This window comes from Rhea americana, unplaced genomic scaffold (assembly GCF_003343005.1).
Source record: "Rhea americana isolate MKP2758 unplaced genomic scaffold, rheAme1 scaffold_42, whole genome shotgun sequence".
Classification (NCBI taxonomy): Eukaryota; Metazoa; Chordata; class Aves; order Rheiformes; family Rheidae; genus Rhea; species Rhea americana.
Genome location: NW_028186557.1, coordinates 2,782,360 through 2,800,265, shown reverse-complemented (window position 1 = coordinate 2,800,265; position 17,906 = coordinate 2,782,360). Strand labels below are relative to the sequence as shown.

At 41.3% G+C, this 17,906-nt stretch overlaps 1 protein-coding gene across 1 annotated transcript in view; it reads left to right on the top strand.

Annotated features, from left to right (window-relative positions):
* MNAT1 (MNAT1 component of CDK activating kinase) overlaps window positions 1-17,906 on the top strand; it is a 123,108-nt gene that overhangs the window by 22,650 nt on the left and 82,552 nt on the right. Inside the window, exons 2-3 of the mRNA XM_085315054.1 lie at window positions 13,412-13,564; window positions 15,275-15,348. Of these exons, the coding sequence (XP_085171180.1) occupies window positions 13,412-13,564; window positions 15,275-15,348 (227 nt within the window). The remainder of the gene's footprint in view (window positions 1-13,411; window positions 13,565-15,274; window positions 15,349-17,906) is intronic.

The following is a 17,906-nucleotide window of genomic DNA, read 5'->3' as shown; positions in this document are numbered from 1 at the left end:
TGGGCCACGGTTCYGAACTTGCACTTTCAAAATTACGAAAGGTAGAGATTTGATAGGAAGGCACAACTTGGTAGAACTGTCCTGAAGCCTTGTCACTCRCTCCTTGTGCAAGGAGTCGTCTTTGCTGGGCTTATCTCCGTYGGGCATCAATGACAGCTTGTGCGTGAGGTTTGCAGGATTGGCTCCACAAATTCATAACAACATAAAATTCCATGAAATGATAGTAGTCTGTAATTAACAGTCTGGTATCTCTTTAGAGATTTATTCTGTAGTAGAGAAAATGGTATCCTACGCACGTAAGCCGTTTGCTTTGGCCAAGAGGGTCAAAGGTGATCAGTGTGAAGTGGGAACATGTGAAATATCTGAGGTTGAAAGCTCCCTGTTTTCTGAGAAACTCGTTCTTTGCTCTTTGGGGTTTCTTTACTGGGTACCCTGAGGTCTTCCTGGAATTTGCTAGTGGCTACTGCTTTCTTGGAGGGTCTGCAGAATAAATAAGCCCTTTGTAAAATGAACGGTGAGGTTACAAGCATATAAAATGCATGAAATTCTGTTTTCTAATGCTTTTATGCTTCCTATGGATGTGTATTTTATTCAGATGAACTTAGCTTATTTGTGCAATAACAGTGTGTGGTCAGGAAAGTGGATTGACCTTCGTTGTCCTCCCGTCACCACTTCTTTCCCCACCAGGGAAGGATGCACACAAAAGCCTCTGCAGTCTGAGGGCCGCCATCTCTTGTGCGGGACATGCGCAATTTCACCCGCAGGCGCTACACTGTTGCCTTCTGCAGTGGTCTCTGCCAGCTGCAAGGGCAAATGCAAGTGTATTCTCCTGATTTGTTTTAATTTGACTGTTTCCAGTGATGCTAAATAATCTTTAGAAGTATCTGTTGTGTGTGAGTTATATGAATAATAAAAATTCTGGTCACTAGATATCTCAGATTGGGAACAACTTTGCACATGTCCTTAATGCAGCCATTATGAGCCTAAATAAAACTCTTAGACTTTGAATATGTGCACAGATCCCATATAATTATGGAGCAACGTAGTGTTTATGGAAGAACTTTACAGCATTGTTCAGTTCTTCTCAGCTGATGTTTGGACAAAACAACAATCAGCTCAAATATTGTCTGGAATCGATCATCTGATCTTGGCCCAGGTTCCTACTTCCTTGCTTGTCTCCAGTGGCTTAGTGAGTGGGATTAGTCGGATGTGATGGCATACAGTGTGAGGTTATAGCTGGGGCTAATGGTGATTTTTTTGGTCATCTGCATGATGTTTGCAGTTTCCTTTCAAAGRTGATGCCATGGGAAGCAGTGAATAGAAATTCTGAGATTTTCTTTTTTCTGGCTAACATTATCCTAAGATAAGAATGCACAAAAGTGTGTTGTCAGAACTAAGAAGTTGGGCCATCTCTGCAGGTGGTGGCAGATTAGGTTTGTGGCTAAAATAGACATTTAAAAGTGCTTCTTCTAAGCTATTTATTTTCTAAATCACTGTTGTTCCTTTCTTGTCTTACCTATAATCTCTCRATCAGCAGCTGTTACTGTGATCAATGTTAGAAGTTTTCATCGTTCAGGGTTTAACGTTTGAGAAAAAAATCACYCAAAGGAATATATCTGTGGTATATCTCAGCTTGGTGCTTATGAGGCGCTCCACCTAAATAACCACAGAGCTGTTCTTCGTTACCCTCCTTCAAGTCACTTGCCCAAGCCTTGACCATGAGCAAGTTGCTGGTGCGGGGTGCCAACTGCGTGCCATCCTCCCCGTGTGCTGTGTGCTCTCTCGCCGGAGTGTCTGCATCCGCTTCCGAATACCTGCGCCGGAGAGCCCGCGGCAGCTTTGTTCTCCTTTGGCTCCAGCGTTGTGGGCCCTGGCGTGTGGCTGCAGCGGCATCGGTACCGACGAGAATGTAATGTATGTTGTTGAAAGGGATTACTTCTGCTCTTGCCTCTTTGATCCTCCGCTAATGTAAGCTGCCTTGCCTTTCGCTCCCACGTAAAGCAACTGACCTTCCTCATCATTGCTCCTACTGACGCATCTTAAAAGAATGAGTACATAGCACAAATTTTCGTTGTGATAAAGTTGTTTGAAATGGCACTGTGACTTTGGAAGAGCACTTCATGCTATCTCTGTGGTGTGGTGAGCAATGTATCTTCTCAGAGTCCTGTTTGGTAGCTGTGAAGTCAGTGACATTTACTTCCTCAGCTTCACTTGAACAAGGCTGGGTTTATGCTTCCTGACAGTCTATAGGAAATGTTTGAAATGCCAGCATAGCTAATGAAGGTCTAACACGTCCTCCTTGCTTTTGTYTAATGCCTTCCTCTAAAAGTAGTTGCATTTAATGTGACCTTAAAAGTTAATTTAAAGAAAGCAGAGTGGTGATTGCCGACTGGTTTAATGCACTGAAATAGCATTTGCAGCTTTTTCTTAAGCTTGAGGAAAAAGTTTGAAAAATGACTGAATTTGCAATGCAAAAGAATGCTCCCTACTAGGCTTTAAGTAGGTCAGGATCTGCATCACCCTTGGAAGGGAAGTTGTAATCCATCCCGCTCAATAGCCAACAAGGTTTGGGTGAAGATGTTTTTGGTGTTTTTTATTTTTATTTTTAAGTGAGAACATACTTGTTCTTGAGATTGTTTTGCTGGACACACGTTGTATGTTGTAGGGAATTTAAAGACGACCCTGGAACACTTATCATGCTGTGTCCCACCAAGAATGTAATCCTAAGGTCTACACTGTTTATGAAGCACAGTCTATAATTTATCTCATGCTGAGAAAAGATGTGATAATGGTTGTTTAGGGATTATGTGAAAATGGAGTGAGGAGTGACCCTTAAAAATTGATAGGAAGTAGGAGATTCCCAAATGAGATGTCGGGGTGGCAGGTGGGAAACTTTTTGAATTGCTACTGTTAGGATTTTCTAATGAATATTTCCTTCACACTTACACTGGGACAAGTGAAGACTGGTGAGGTATAAACAAACTCTTCAAGGAAATGCAATAAAATCTGGGTGGTTACAGAAAGTAAAAGTAAACCTATAGCTTAGAGTAACTTGCCTTTATCGCTTCTGCAGCTCCAGGACTACACAGTCATAGTGCATGATAAGTTGCTTTTGATGCCAAGATCATTAGGGGATCACAAGCGCCTGCTCTGGGAAGTGATATGCTGCAAATAAGCTTTAGGCACAAAGCTAGCAGGGTTTCTCCTGAACAAGCATTCCACTGCAACAAGAGATGCCTTGCCTCATTTCTGGGTTCATACTTCATCTCTCCCCTAATTTTTTTAGGTTACAGAAATGTAGATACATGAAAACCGTAAAGGTGGGTTGCAGAACAGTTCGTGTGGCCTTTAGTGCTTTCAGGGGTAAATGTCCTGCAGATTTCTCTGGTCCATCTAAYGCATGGTTATGTACAAGTGTAAGAACTGAACTTGGTGACCTGAATGGTCCCTTCCAGCCCTGTTGGTGTGTGTTGTTATGTTGAAGTGGACTTGTTCAGCAAGCCCGGAATTGTTTGTTGGAATTTGATATATTTGGCATGCCAAAAACTTCCTCCTGATTTTCCTCCCTCCTCCATTTTGAAAAATAGAAATACACAAATCTTTCATTTTCTGCGAGTAAATTTGCCTGTTTTTAAAATGCCAGTCTATCACTTTAAAAGGTACTTGACAAGGGTTTTGTCTTTAAGGATTAATTCTTCACTTGAGTGCAAGATAGCAATAAAATGTTGAGTCTTTTTTCTTCTTCTGTTGCTGTTTTTCTTTTTCTTGATGAGCTTTTCTGCAAGTTAACATTAATTTAGACTGAGCTCTGTAAGCTGTTTACAGAGTGTGTAGAGATCATTCTTCGTTCTACTCCCATTGCTAATGTAAGGGATACAGAGATTTAGCAAGTCATTGTAAGCAATACTTTAAGGCAGGAAATTAAGAATGTCCCGATCAATTGAAATTCCAGTAGGGAATTGGGGATACGATGTAGAATTACCTACACTTGTCTGGGAAACCTAAGTGCAATCAACAACAAAAATGCTACTGAGTCTTTAATATTCAAAAGCTACTGGTGCCTTTGGTCTGTCTCACTGAAAAGGCAGCAGTATTGGAAAATAGCTTGTTCACTAAAGCCCTATTGGACTGATGATGAGAAGAGAAAAACAATTTGAGTCATGACGAGCAGCTTCTGGTGCATGTAAGTCACCCATCTGAACTTTTTACTTATGAGTTAAGGCATGTCATAGTACAAGATGTACTGAGGAAGTACAGATCAGCTGCTGTGTACTTGCTACCAGAAGACTGACCTTTTTTCTTTTTTTTTCACAAGATCATAGAATATGTRTGTGTGTTTTACATGTTAAATTACATGTGTTATCTGAAATAAGACAAGCTGAGAATGCTTATTCTTTAGTTTTCTTCTGTGTATATGAAGTAGTATGATCTTACCTTCTCCCTTTTCCAGAAGGTGAAAAATTGATCCAAGGAAATTAAATTTGGATCTCTGAGGCAGATACATATCACAATATAAGGTAAATTGATTATTGATGAAAAATTATGAATCTCTGCAATTTCCAAAAGACTGGTTTAGACCTACAGTTAGGAGTTACTTCCGTTGCAAGAGGAATGGGCGGATGCTAGAACATCTGTGCTATACATGTAATCTCCTTAATCTTAAATTTCAGCAATCAAAGATGTTAGGTACATGTAAGATTCAATATCTTCATCAGAATTAGCTTTTCTCTTTCCTTTTTCYGCTTCCTTCATAAGTTGTTCTCTCTGGGTTTCAGAATTTAGGACCATAGATATGGTGGGAAGGCATCTTCTTGGTCATCAAATCTAGTTTTCTGTTTAGGACAGCTAGGTGATTAAAATCCTCATAAACTTATCAAAATTCACTTTGAAATTAATTTTTTGCCATGTTACTTCCATTGGAGGTGGTTCTAGACTCTCATTGCTGTGCCTGGTAGAAACTATGATTTCYGATGCAGATTCTACACTGCTGGTTGGACCTGTTAGTTTAGCTTAAGCAGCTTTCTCTGCYTGTTTTGTATATATCTCCTAAAATAATTAGAGCAATCTTTTCTGATAAACTAATCTTCCATTCTTCTGATCGTCCTAGTTGCCCTTTTCTGAGCTTCTAGTATGAGCTCTTCTATCTGGAATGTGAGTGATGAGACCTGTACATGTGATTTCAGGTGAAGTCTCAGCAGAGCCTGATTGTAATTCTGGTGGCAATACCTCTTCTGATGCATCCTTGGGTTGCATGTGCCTTTCCATGACTGCATTGCRTTTACAGTGTGATCATGAGCTACTATTTAACTACTACACTGATGCCTCTCTCCTTCTCCTTGGTGCTTTCCAGATGATGAGCTCCCAGTAACTTCATCACTGTTCTCAAATGCATGGATTTGTTTTGTCCAGTTGCATTGCATCCTGTTTTTATTCTGGAAGGACTTCTCTGTAAAATAATCTCATACCTTTCATTTAAAATACTCTGAAATGCTGTGACATGCTTTTTAGCTCCTTTCATCTTAGTGATTTTGAGAAATACCTGCCTCATCCTTTATCTGCTCCCCACCTGTTCTTGTGTTGTATCTGGGTTTTGTCTCACCTTTCTAGAAGTGTGTTGATGAAGCAGCTTGGGGTACCCTGAAGTAATGAATAATACTCTGGGGTTTCTCTCTCCGTATACTTTCAGATCAATACCCATGTATGCCATAAAGTTTTGTAAGAGGGAAGGAAAGAACAGATTTTAACAGCAGCATTGCATGCTCTTAAATTAACAGCTTTGATAGAGAAATGCTTTTTAGACTCTTCCACCCATAGGCTTGCTTTTTTTTGTTTGTTTGTTTGTTTGTTTTTGTTTTTGGTTTTTTTTTTTTGTTTGTTTGTTAGACAACACGCTGCTGCTTTAAACAGTCTCCTCCACTTTGTCCTTTGGTGTGTGCTGGGATAAGCATTTGTGAATTAAGTGGTGAACCAAATTGAGGAGTTTAGCTGGCTGCAAAATAATCCAGCAAATAACCTGTGGCTGCACAGATGTTTGTTTCTGGCCCATGGGAGGGAACGGTAGGGGAAGGACCGTGTATTGCAGAGGATGAAGAGGGGTTAGAGCAACTTCTTTGGCATTAGTGCTGGCTTAACATGCAGAACTGCAGTTTTGGTTTTCCTATGYTGACTACATAAATTCAAGGTTGCTAGGAGCTTTGGTACCCCTGAGAATGGGATTTGGTGTCTTGGTGTCTGAAGTTTGGTCACTGACTTCTGACATAAATTACCTAAAAGAAAATAATGATTTTTCTTTTCTTTATATCATGAAACATGGTTTACATTGGAGTTACTACATAGCACTTTACAAGCACGATCTGCCGTGACAGTCTTTTCAAACCAAACAACTTTATGGTGGAGAGAACAGTTCTTCATTGCACACTGCTTTTTGAACACTGACAGTGTTTTCAGCACTGTCCAGAACATGGAAGATGTAATTATTGCTCTAATAGACTCCTCTCATTAACACCATTTTAGTTGTTCTTAAGTGTGTATACAAGCACCTACCTATCTTTCTTTTTCAGAATGGTTTAAGGAAACTAGATTATGTACTTTCTATGCTTAGAGTGAAATATAAGCCTGTGCTCTTGGCAGAAGTTTGGCTTGGTTCCTCCCAAAAGCTGAGAGACAYGAGCCAGCATTTGCAGATCATTCAACAGGTATGTCTGGAAGAGATGGGTAAAAGTTTTTTGATTTTGAGAGAYTTCTTAAAACTTGCATGTTTCCCATTGGGGCCCCAAAACGTTCCTTCCCTCCACCCCGAAACCTCTGTCATATGTCTAGTCTCTTAAAGATGTGTCTTTTATSAACTTTATCTCCTTACTTGCTGAGGCTAGAGATGAACTGTAGGAGTGTCTTGTGACAAGCCCTCAGTAAAGTGAACAGGATCTCCTATCATGCCATAAATATCTTTTTATTTTTATTTTTTCCCTTCTACTATATAACCACGTTTCCTTGTCTTGCTTCCACATATCCMTTGATATACTGTCAAATGGGTTGAAAGTACAGGGTGGAAGGTAGGTTTGGATTGAATAAATGACTTGTTGTGACCTTTTTGAGTCTCCAAAGCTTTTTAGATTTTTGTTTTTTCCCCAGATATGATTACTGGTACTTGCAGGTGTTTCATAAGACTAAGCAAGTGAATGCCCAAAATACTTGAGTTAATAAGGTATATAAGCTGTGGGGGCAGGTTAACCCACACAGTGGTGTAGGACTTTCTCACGCGGTAACAAATGGGCATGGGAGGAGAYGGGAGCAAAGTATCTTATATTACGTTCTGTGTGAGATCTTAAACTTGTTAACGATAAGTATGTTTATCTTGGCTCTGCGAGACAATGGGCAACGCTGAATTGGACCGCGTCTGAAGAGGGCAGTTTCTAAATTTAAGGTGGCCGAGGAGAATTTGGTAGTTGAGTCATACGGTTGGGTGCKCTGTGAGCAGCTACTAGTTCTCTTCTACTGTCCTGATAGCTACCAAATTTGGTGTTTGTTTGCAAACCCTGAAAACTTGCAAAGATTCCTATTTAAGGAGAGTTAGTTATAATAAATGGATTATTGACATAGGTAAAGTATTATTTTAATGCATATGTTTGAGTAGTAGACTGTAATGGGTTTGAAGTAGTTATCCTGGTACATTGGGTAAATTCTCTGTTGATTTTTGGTATGCCTACTCACTAGGAAAACACTTACTTCTCAATGCCACACAGCTACTCTTGAATTGTTAAGAATTGGCCTGTCAAGTAAATACATTTTGACTCAGTTGACATAATTTGCTGTAAGACACTTTTGATTGTGTGCTTGATTGTCTAGACTGCAGTAACCCATGAAGACTGTTTTTTATTTAAATGTCCACCTATAGAAATAATTTCTGTAAACCATCTGTAGTAATACCATAAAAGATTCTTCTCTAATTTTTCTGGGGGAAAACAAAAAGGCGCATATCTATGGGATAAATGTGAGATAAGTTTCARCTTGCTGCAAACCATGAGGTCCAAACCACTTGAAATGGTTTTGTAATGGAGATGTTGACACCAATGGGTGATGGAAATGCTTATGTTTATTATTAATTCACTCAGTATGTCTTTTTTGCTTAAAATGTCTAGTCATTCAAGGCTGTTGTTCTTCCACTACCTGGTCTGCTTTCTTTCTGGAAAATGCTGTTGAGATGAACTAGTCTGTAGTGTTTGTAGAATGATCAGGGCACGTATATGGGTATTTGGAAAAGATGATTAACTGTGGTTGAATCTTCTAAATTTTTGAGATGTCTGGGTTCATTTAACCTCCTTTCTGCAGTGCAGAGCAGAGCTAGTCTGACAGCACAAAATGAACAAAAGTGTGCACATGCATCCTATTCCCCCAAGTGTTTTTTTTTTTTTTTTTTTTTAGACTATTAATATGGTTAGCAGTTTGGCAGATGATGCTGAGAATTGACATAATGCAGATATAGACGTTTTTTGGTTATCCTTTATTTTGTAAAGGAAAGGTTAAGATCAGATCTCTGGAGTCTTGATATGTCCGCAAAAAAAAAGTTTAGCAGAGCAATCTCCTGATTTTTGTCTTGAGGCATATCTTGATGTGGGCTGAAGAGAGGGGAGCTGCAGATGACTGGAGATAGATTATTAAGAGTACTAAATAAATTCTTGTCTGTTGGTTAAAAGAAAAATGATTTTTGCCTGAAACCTGAAGTGTTTCTCGTTGCTGTAATGAGCTATAACCTCTACCTGGCAGGTAAGCCACTTGTGAGACCTGTTTGTTGACTAGCTGGAGACAGGCTCGTTGTGGGTTTTTTGGCTAGATGGGTTTTTTGAGAGCGTTCTGACCTCGTCCTCTTATGAGGTAGGAACAGCAAAATCCCCGTTGTTAGACTTGAACAGGATCTGAACTGGGGGAGAGGGAAAGAATGAGTATGTTCTTCTCCCCAACACYCTCTTGTATTTTTGCCAGCAGGGGAGGAAAGTGGTGACCCAAAGGACGAGGCAGCTCCTTCTGCAAGTTCTTGAGAAAGTATTTCCAAATTCCTGAAGCTGAGCTGTGAAAAGGAAAAGACTTATTTTGTCTCATAACAGTCCCAGTTCGCCTCTCRTCTCTGGGCTACTGATCTCATAAGCTCCTTTATTCTGCGGCTTTCGGGAGCACTTGGCATCAGGGCTCTCATGCTACTTTCCCTTGCCTCTGTTTTTGATCCCTAACCCCTAAAATGAAGAGAGGGAGAAAACATTCCTCTTACTTAGATCCCATACCTCTTCAGGGGACTTTGAGTTTAGCACTGCCACAGACCATAGGAAGAGTCTGTTTTTTTAAAAAGTACCTACTAGTCCATCAGCCTAGTTTTGGAAAAACCTGCAGTGGCCARTTCCAAATGTTGGATGAAGTTTTGGCTATGTAGCAGAAACTTCTGCGGGTTACRAGTCCTTGCTGAACCAAACAGGCTTGACAGCTGCTGCCTGCACACCGGGCCGCGCTCCTCCCGGTTTGAGCCTGCGCGAAGCCACAGAGCTGTCYGCTCCATGCGAAGCACAGTCCCTGAGCTTTCCTAGGAGCAGCTTGGATTTAAAAATCAAGCTAGATATCTTTCTGTAAGATTTCTTGTGTGTGTGTTTTTTGTGGTTGTTTCTAATGTTTCCTCATTCATAAATCGAGAGTCGCTCCACTTCTGGAAGTGGACTTCCCTCTGACTTTGTGTTGAATACCAAGTGAAAACATACTTTTTTTCTTTTTTTTTCTTTTTTTTTGCTAATTCTTTCCATTCCATTTGTTTGTCGTTCAAGTGTTGGCTTTATGTTAAAGACTGTATTACTGTTTTTTGAATCTACACTATTTTTTTCCATTGTGGAGAGGATTGTTTGTTATACTTCTTACTTTAAATACCTTGGTTAATAAGGTTGAAGAAGAGGGGCTTAGAGCTTCTAAATATTTGATACTGTTTAATAAGTATATCTACTAAAAATAGCCTTTGCAAAGAAGGGTAGTTACTTCTGCAATATTTTTAGTCAAAAGGAAAGCCATAAAGATTTTTTCTGACATGATTAATGGCTATGTATCTAAATTCCTGCAGATTTTTGCTATGCTCAGCGGAATCTAAGATTTAAAAAAGAAAGAGTTTCTAGTACTCCTGCTTGCAAAAATAGCTCTTCCTTTATTCTGTTTTGTTTGCTCTCTTGCCAGCCGAGCTAGAAAAGTAAGCGGCACTATCAAGCTATGCTAATGTGGTGAGCCATTTTCRTCCGTTTAATGTCCAGGAGGATTGATCCCTTATCTCCCGTGCTCCTTACACGACGGCAGCAGCGTGTGTGCTTGGGTGTGCGGAATGCAGGACTGGGCACAAACCTTTCACCCTTTAAAACATTTTGTCCAAAACAAACACTCGCTTCCAGTAAGTATATTTTAGTTGATAAATATCTGATGGTTTTCTGGAGAGGAACTTCTGTGTTGTTCCCTGCCATGAGTCAGAAGCATCTTTAGCCTGCTCCTGAAGCCACTGAACGTGGAAGCGGAGGGGAGGCGTGCGGTGCTACTTGGGCGTTTGCAGTGCTGAGCCATCCAGACGCTTCATTATTTGCCTTCCCCCAAAATGTGGCGTCATTCTAGACTGTCAGCAGACTGAGCCGTTTCTTTAATATTTCATGGGCATGAAAAGGAAGAAAAAGACGGATTAACCATGGAAATGAAAACTGGTGTACGGCTATCTATTATCCTGTTGCGGGAGRCCAGGAGACTTTATTGTTCCTGGAGATGATGTGGTTGCTTTCTTTGGTGACATTACTAATAGTCTTCCCCTGCTGTTCGTGCATGCCGAACTCCCTGGGCATTTTTTATTGGTATCTTCATCCGGGTTACCTATTCTCAGGTTACAAACGGAAATCTAAACTGTAATGGAATGTTTTGGTGAGCGTATAAAATGAAATATAAATCACAGAGACCGTACAACCTCTGTGTCAAGATGAGAACCAGCAGTTTCATGCCTGTTGAGTRTTTTGTTTAGACCTCATGCAAAATTCTTGTCTTCAGTCAATTATATTCAGTTTTGAACGAATGTATAGTCCTTATCTTTTAGGCAAGGACGTTGCTCATTGTTAGTTTATRTATGTAGTATGTATGCATGTATATATTTTCATACAAAATGCAGTGTTATATTGATATAATATATTCATATATACAACACTATTCAAGATAAACATCTGTTATATTATGCAAATATGTATCTTATGTTATTAATAATGTGTATTATTTTAAATTATATAAACACACGAACAATTCTTGAGGCCCTCGGTTCAAGCAGACAGCCACACGTTTTGGCCACGATTTGTAGAGGCRTCAAGCAGATACTTCGGTGCTTTGCTTGCTTGGGGAAAGCTAGCTATGCTGTGTTGGGCAGCAAAAGAAGGCCTGAAGGATGTCCTGCTGCCTTGCTTGTCTGTCTTGGCCGTGCACACAAACAGAGAAGAGTTGGACTTGCACAGAAGTGGAAATGCCAGCTGAGTTGCCGCGGTCTGAGGGTGGGAGAGCTCTGTAACGCCAGCCCTGGTGCTGGCTGTCCCCACGGGCTGCCTGCGACGTCCGGCTGTTGCAGTGGTTCGGGTACCGTCGGTGAGGTCACGTAAGCTGCTGCATCTCTAAGGAGTTACGCTGTGTTTTTTGTGGTCGGTCTAAGATGAAATTCTTTCAAGCCGTGTCTTGCCCTCCTGTTTGCACTGAGCCTAGTGTAGGAACAGAGGCTTTGGGGAGATTTTACAAAGTAAATACCACCTTTATTGGAATCCGCCTGCGTGTCGTGTGCACGCAGTTTGAGTTTAGCGTTGGGCAGCGAAACCAAAGGGAACTAGTTGGACGGGAATTCAGGAGATGGCTTTTTTTTCCCCCCTCCTTTTAAGAACRAGATTGAAATGTGTAACCAAGTATGCTCGTCTTCTCTGGGAAACCGGCTGCAGTTTGTGGGGGCAAAAATGACAGCTCTCCTAGGAAATAAGCCTGGTATCTAATTGTATATATTAAATCCGGGAGTGGGAGGGAAGGCAGGATTTGGACTGAAGCCCGTTCTGCCCTTGCCTTGTCCCGTGTAAGCTATTTTGAAATCAAAAGGCATTATGTATAAATAACTGAGGGTGGAAGTGCATGAGCGAGTGCGAAGGGACTCGATCGCCTGATGTGGAATTCCCGTAGCGAGGTGTTGACTCATCTGTTTTTTTAGTACGGAAAGCTCTTTTCTAGCCTTAGAAACACCGGTGCTGGTTTGGGAAGGCACTGAAGCACTGGTGTGGAGTGCTTCTCCGAGGGGTGGTATTTTCCATAGTCAAGTCTTGTGTAAACTTGAAATGACTTTGATTTAGGGAAGAGGAGGGAATAAAGCGGAGCAGTTTCAGGTGCTGCTCTCTGTGCATACTCTAGCCCAGGGAGACCCTGTTCTCTTGGTCCTTAGGCAATGCACTGATTAAAAACATTGCAGACACCTGCACTTGGATCCACCTGCCAAGTTTGGTTGCTTTATGCTCCCTTTTCTAGAGCTTAATAAGAAAAAGGAGATGGAGATTTTCTGCTGGCCTTTGCTTGCTGTGTTGAGGGTGATGTACAAACAGCGATAGCTGCTGAAACTAAGGAGACCACAAGGCCGTCCTGGTGTACGGGTCGCTTGTGTGCCCGGCCTGGCTGGGGCAGGGGAGAGCCTTTTTCCTCCCTGAAATTTTCTTTAAGGCAGAAGGAATAGGAGCAGAAAGGTATTTTTGCTTTATTTTTGCACAGGAGRTGTGTTTTGCATGCAATTTTGAGATTATTCCCAGCAGGTGAATCCACCTCACGGAAGGTACSCGAGAGCTGTGCGATGCTGGGCATCGCTGGAAGCGCCGCAGAGACTCCTCTGGCTGCAGCAGTGGTGGGCTGGAGCCCGGCTCGGGAYGGTGGCGGCGGCGGCTCTCGCACGGCGGTGGCGGGACGTTCTCGGTGTCCCTGCTCGCGCGGAATAGTACCTCGCGCTGTGAACAGCCCTGGGCAAATAAATGGGGCTTTTTGTGCAGGAAGGTGGTGCTCAGAGTAAATAAGCATATTGCAGTCTGGTCCGTGCAAAATGAGTTTGATGGTGTCAGTAAACAAGCTTCCCCTTGACACAAAAAGCATCGTTGTGTTTGGATTAGCTTTCAGTCTCGGCAAAGCGGTTTGGGCAGGGAGAATAAACGCATTTGTGCTGCTGAGATCGTTTCCCTCCGGCCGTGGTGGAGAGCCCTCGCTTGCTTTGCCGTTGTCGGGGTGCTTGGAGGGGAGAACTGCAGTCTTCAGTCTTATTCCACGAAGAAGAACGAAAAGCAAGGACAGGCCTGTGTTGCAGTTGCTGTTTAACATCTAGCTAACRTCTAGATGTCTTTACACTTCTTCCTTTCTCCCCTAGATGCGAGAGCTGTGTGGAGCTGCTGTTTGTAAGAGGGGCCGGCAATTGCCAGGAGTGCGATACCCCCTTGCGGAAGAGTAACTTCAGGGTACAGCTCTTTGAGGATCCTGCAGTTGACAAAGAGGTGGAAATTCGGAAGAAGGTGCTGAAAATGTGAGTGTCATCAGTTTAAAGAACAGAACCTGGATGATTTCATGGATCACCATACTCACTAATTGATCCCCCCCCCCCCCTGTTATTGTAGAGGGATATTAAAACAGATAACTTGGTTCAGCCTAACACTGAATGATTTCAGAGAATCTGACTTTATGCAATGACTGAGGAATGAAGCCTCAAGTTAGCCTGGAGGGATTCCTGCTTAATGTTTTTTTCTTTCTTTCTTTCTTTCTTTCTTTTTTTTTTTTTTTTTAATAGTGTTTCCTATGTAGCTTTGTTTGGCAAAGATTTGCCTCCTAAATGTACAGTTAGATACTGAGGATTACAACTGCTTTCCCTTTGAATGGGTGAAAGTGGAGTGGGGCAAGAATCAGGACCTTGATTGGTTGCCTGGGGACCTGTTCTGAGAACTGAGATCTAGTTCCCCTTTAAAAGGATGAGGATGAGCACAAGAGAAGCTATGTTCACATTGTTTTCTATGATGTGTAACAAGTATTAGTAAAAAAGCTTCCTTAAAAAATGCCTATATTACTAGTCTGCCATGCAGATTTGAGAACTCTTGGAACCGAGATAAATTGCCTCTAAAATTACATCTGACTTTTTGTGGGCAAGAAACAACGTTTTATGGGAGGAAAACAAGAGGGTCAGTTGATGTAGTGGTAGAAGAGGGCCTAGTGGAATGTAACAATCCAGGGGAGTTGTATGTGTGAAAACAAATACACAGGTAAACTGTGAGCTTGAGAGCCTTTATCTAAGACTTGGTACAATATTAAATGAGCTGTATGATGTTGCTGAGATGTAGGGAAATTGCCTTACTGAATACCACGATGCATCTGTGTCTGATGTGGAAAGCAGTATCATTTTGAGGCTTGGTTATAATGTCTGCTGAAGCTAACAAAAGTCAAACTGAATGAAGTCAGCCTAGTCTCAGAGCCTAAACATGACATGAAGCACTGTTAGAAAAGAAAATATTGTAGAATACTGGGTCTGCTAGGATTTGACAGATTAGTTTCTAGTAGGCAAATCCCCCAAATTGGAATTTGGCCTCAGTTCTGGGGATTAGATTTTTCTTTTTTTATATTCACAGATGTCATGTATCTTTGTCTGCAGAGCAAGCAGAATGTTAACTGTATCTTTTTGGGAAGAAAGTTGCGTGTCTTGACTCCTAGAGCCTGTCCATGTTCTGTCTAGATTTGTTGTCCCTTCACTTTTTCACTCTGTCCAAATAATAGGAGTTCTATAAAAAAGTTTTGGAATGAATTACTGATAAGAAATAAATTTATTTTGTAGCATTTTAAGTTTGCTGCTAACATATGCTTTCTGTTGTTGGCACAGAGCCAACCCCCTTCTTTGGTATTTCTAGAAAGCTTTTCTTGTGGGTGTTACTGTTGTCTCTGCCTTTGTTAACAGCCTTTCTGTGACCAAGAGATGGCTTGTGATTACTCTGTGCTAGCCTCTGTGCTCCCCTTTACCTGTAACCCTGGCAAACCGTAGGCAATAACAGCACTTACACCATACTGGCTCCTTTCCTTTGAAACAAGCGCTTCTGTCTCCTTTTAAAAGATTCTGTATGTTAGTCAACGGTGGGAGCCACAAAGCGCACTGATGATTAAACTAGGTCGTACTTAATATGCTTGCAGCAAGAGCATTGTTGAAATGAAAATTCATCTTTGTGTTATATAAACAATTGTTTCTCTTCTCTCAAAGATACAATAAAAGAGAGGATGACTTTCCCAGTCTGAGTGAATATAATGATTTCCTGGAAGAAATAGAAGAAATTGGTAAGTCTTAATGCTTGCATTTTTGATGTGCTGYACTCATGAGACCATAGGCTTTTATCTTCTCACTCAGCTGCCTGTGAGAATGTCTGAGTTGAGTTTCTTTAATAGGATTTATCATAGTATCTGATGTTTATCTTATTACTTTYGCTGTACATTTTTAATCATATTTGCTGAACTGTGGGACATCAGTCAGTAAAACATTTTTTCTGCCAGAGAAAAAATCATGATACAAAGAGGGCGCAGTGCATTATAGCTGGAAAAGAAAGGCTTGCAGGGGTTGTTGGTGCTATGCTGAGGAAAAATTAGAGAGGAGAAATTCAAATTTTCGTTATATCCATTAGCTTTATCTACCATGACAGAAGCCATATGGTGTCTTTCATCATTTTTGCTTCTGCAAGTAGAGTACTCGAAGCTACTTTGAAGCTGATGACCTTACATACCACTGTGGTAGCATTTTATGTTGCTGTTCAGGAGAAGGTGGTTTGGAACAGACACTGATTTCTTTCTCTTTGCATTAGCTGAAACAGAGCTGTGCCTTTGGGAAGGGACTATGTTATCAACAGAGTTTTTTCTTTCTTAGGGTGACTTGTGATTTATGGCAGAGTGATGGAGTTTGCCTAGAAAAACATGGATGTGTTCAAAGGAGTCACTCCTAAATGATTTGTTTCTTGGTTTTATGAGCTTCTGAGGCTTTTTTTTTCCCTCTTTTCCTTTTGTGCTGAAGGAAGAAGAGGTGGCAATTTGAAGGAAAACATAGGGATGCCACTCCCTTTCAGTTTYGCAGAGGAACCCTTGCTCCTTTGAACTGTGGCATTCTGTAGAAATGTATCCAGTATATTTGCTGCTGTGAGTAATGTGTTCTGTTGTTATTGGCATCAGAAGGCTCAGGCTGGAGAACTAAATTGTGTGGCTGGGAAACACCAGGCACACTCATATGGGTCCAAATATCTGGAGGAGGCTATATGGATGTAGTTCTTTTAGCATATTTTTTGGATCATTTGGGGAAAGGAGAGAGTGAGTAGAAAGAAGGATTGCAACCTAGCTGGAGGATGCTGGAAGAATCTGTGTGCTCATGGGAAGGAAAATTACTTTTTAATTTTTAATTTTACATTTAATAAAGGTTTCCCACTTACTGCTATTGCATAGGTTTTCAGTGTCTACAGCACTGAAAGTGCTGCCTGAATTTGCTTGAACCTCATTAATTTGTGCAGAGTGCTATGATTTTGCAGCTCATGGGATTAGGTTTTTAAATTTCATGTGGATCCAGAGTCTGTGCTAGTAACTTGGTTTAGAAGTGGTAGAACTTGCCTTGGGTCATCTTAACCTTTATGAGGAAAAGTGAATCTGTCTACAATTGTGTTGATCCTGCAAATGCATAACAGAAGCTCAAGGAAAGGAGTTTTCAGCATTTGAAGTTAGCTGCTGGAAGGGGTCACCTRTTATACCAAAAGAAATAGAAAGGCTGAGTATTTCCTAGTTTTCTTGTGTAGCAGTCAGGGTGATCAGAGAAGCAGGGCTGCAGTTAAGRCAGCTCTTCATTTTCACTGCCTGTGAGAGTGTTTTATAATCTACTGACTTTAAGCAGATCCAGAAGACAGAGGGCTGRTTAGGTTCAAGAACAGCACCTTGTGGTAAGCATTCCCCTTTCCCTGGAGACAAAGCTTCTTCTGTACATCTTGCTTTCCAACTTGGTTGATTGTTCCTGTCTCCCCAAACTCATCCCTGCTTGTGCTGCTGAGTCAGATTCTCCAGCTGACGGTTGTCCAGCATGTAGCGGAAGCAGTATGACTTCTCCATTGCTCTTGCTGTTCTTGTTGGATATAGCATGGCTGAACAATGCATTAGAGGAGGCCTAAAGTCTGTATAGTTGCTTAACGTTTTACTGTTAGAAGTAGTTGTTATTTCACACTTTTGTACGTGTAATTTTTCCCTGCTCCTTTGTGCAAGTGAAGAAGTGGGCTGCAGGGAGGGAAGGAAAGAGTGTAGCCATGCAGAGCAAAGCTTTGCCTTTGTAGGGACAATGTATAACACTTGGCAAAAGCTGTTGGTGGTTGTTAAAACTGGCAGGTTAGAAAGCCAGGGGACAGAGAACCATTTTCCCCTTCCTTTCCTCCTCCAAATTCTCATTTTTTATGTGGGAGGGTCACAGGAACAAAGTTGAGCTTTACCTTGTTTCTTCCTTCCTGGTAAGTTCTATTTCTTCGGGTTTTGYRTGTGTATGTGTGTGTATTGGGGGGAGGAGGGGGGTAGGAGTAGGAAGGGTATGTTCAACCAAAATAATTGCTTGGTAAAGACAAAATATGAAAGTCYTGTTTCATGTGACTGACGCAATTCTTACTGTGTCAGGTAGATCAGCTCCAAAGTTAGTGGTAGCTGGCCTGCCTTAGCCCATTGATATGGTGCATAGTCTCACCTGAAATATATATTTCTCCTTCATATCAGGTGTATTATACCTACAGACATTTTCTGTTTAAAGAAGTGTTGGGTGGTACAGCAAAAGATTGGGGGGGAGGGGAAGTCAAACATTGTGGTAGTCACCTCTTAAGACCTGCATTATT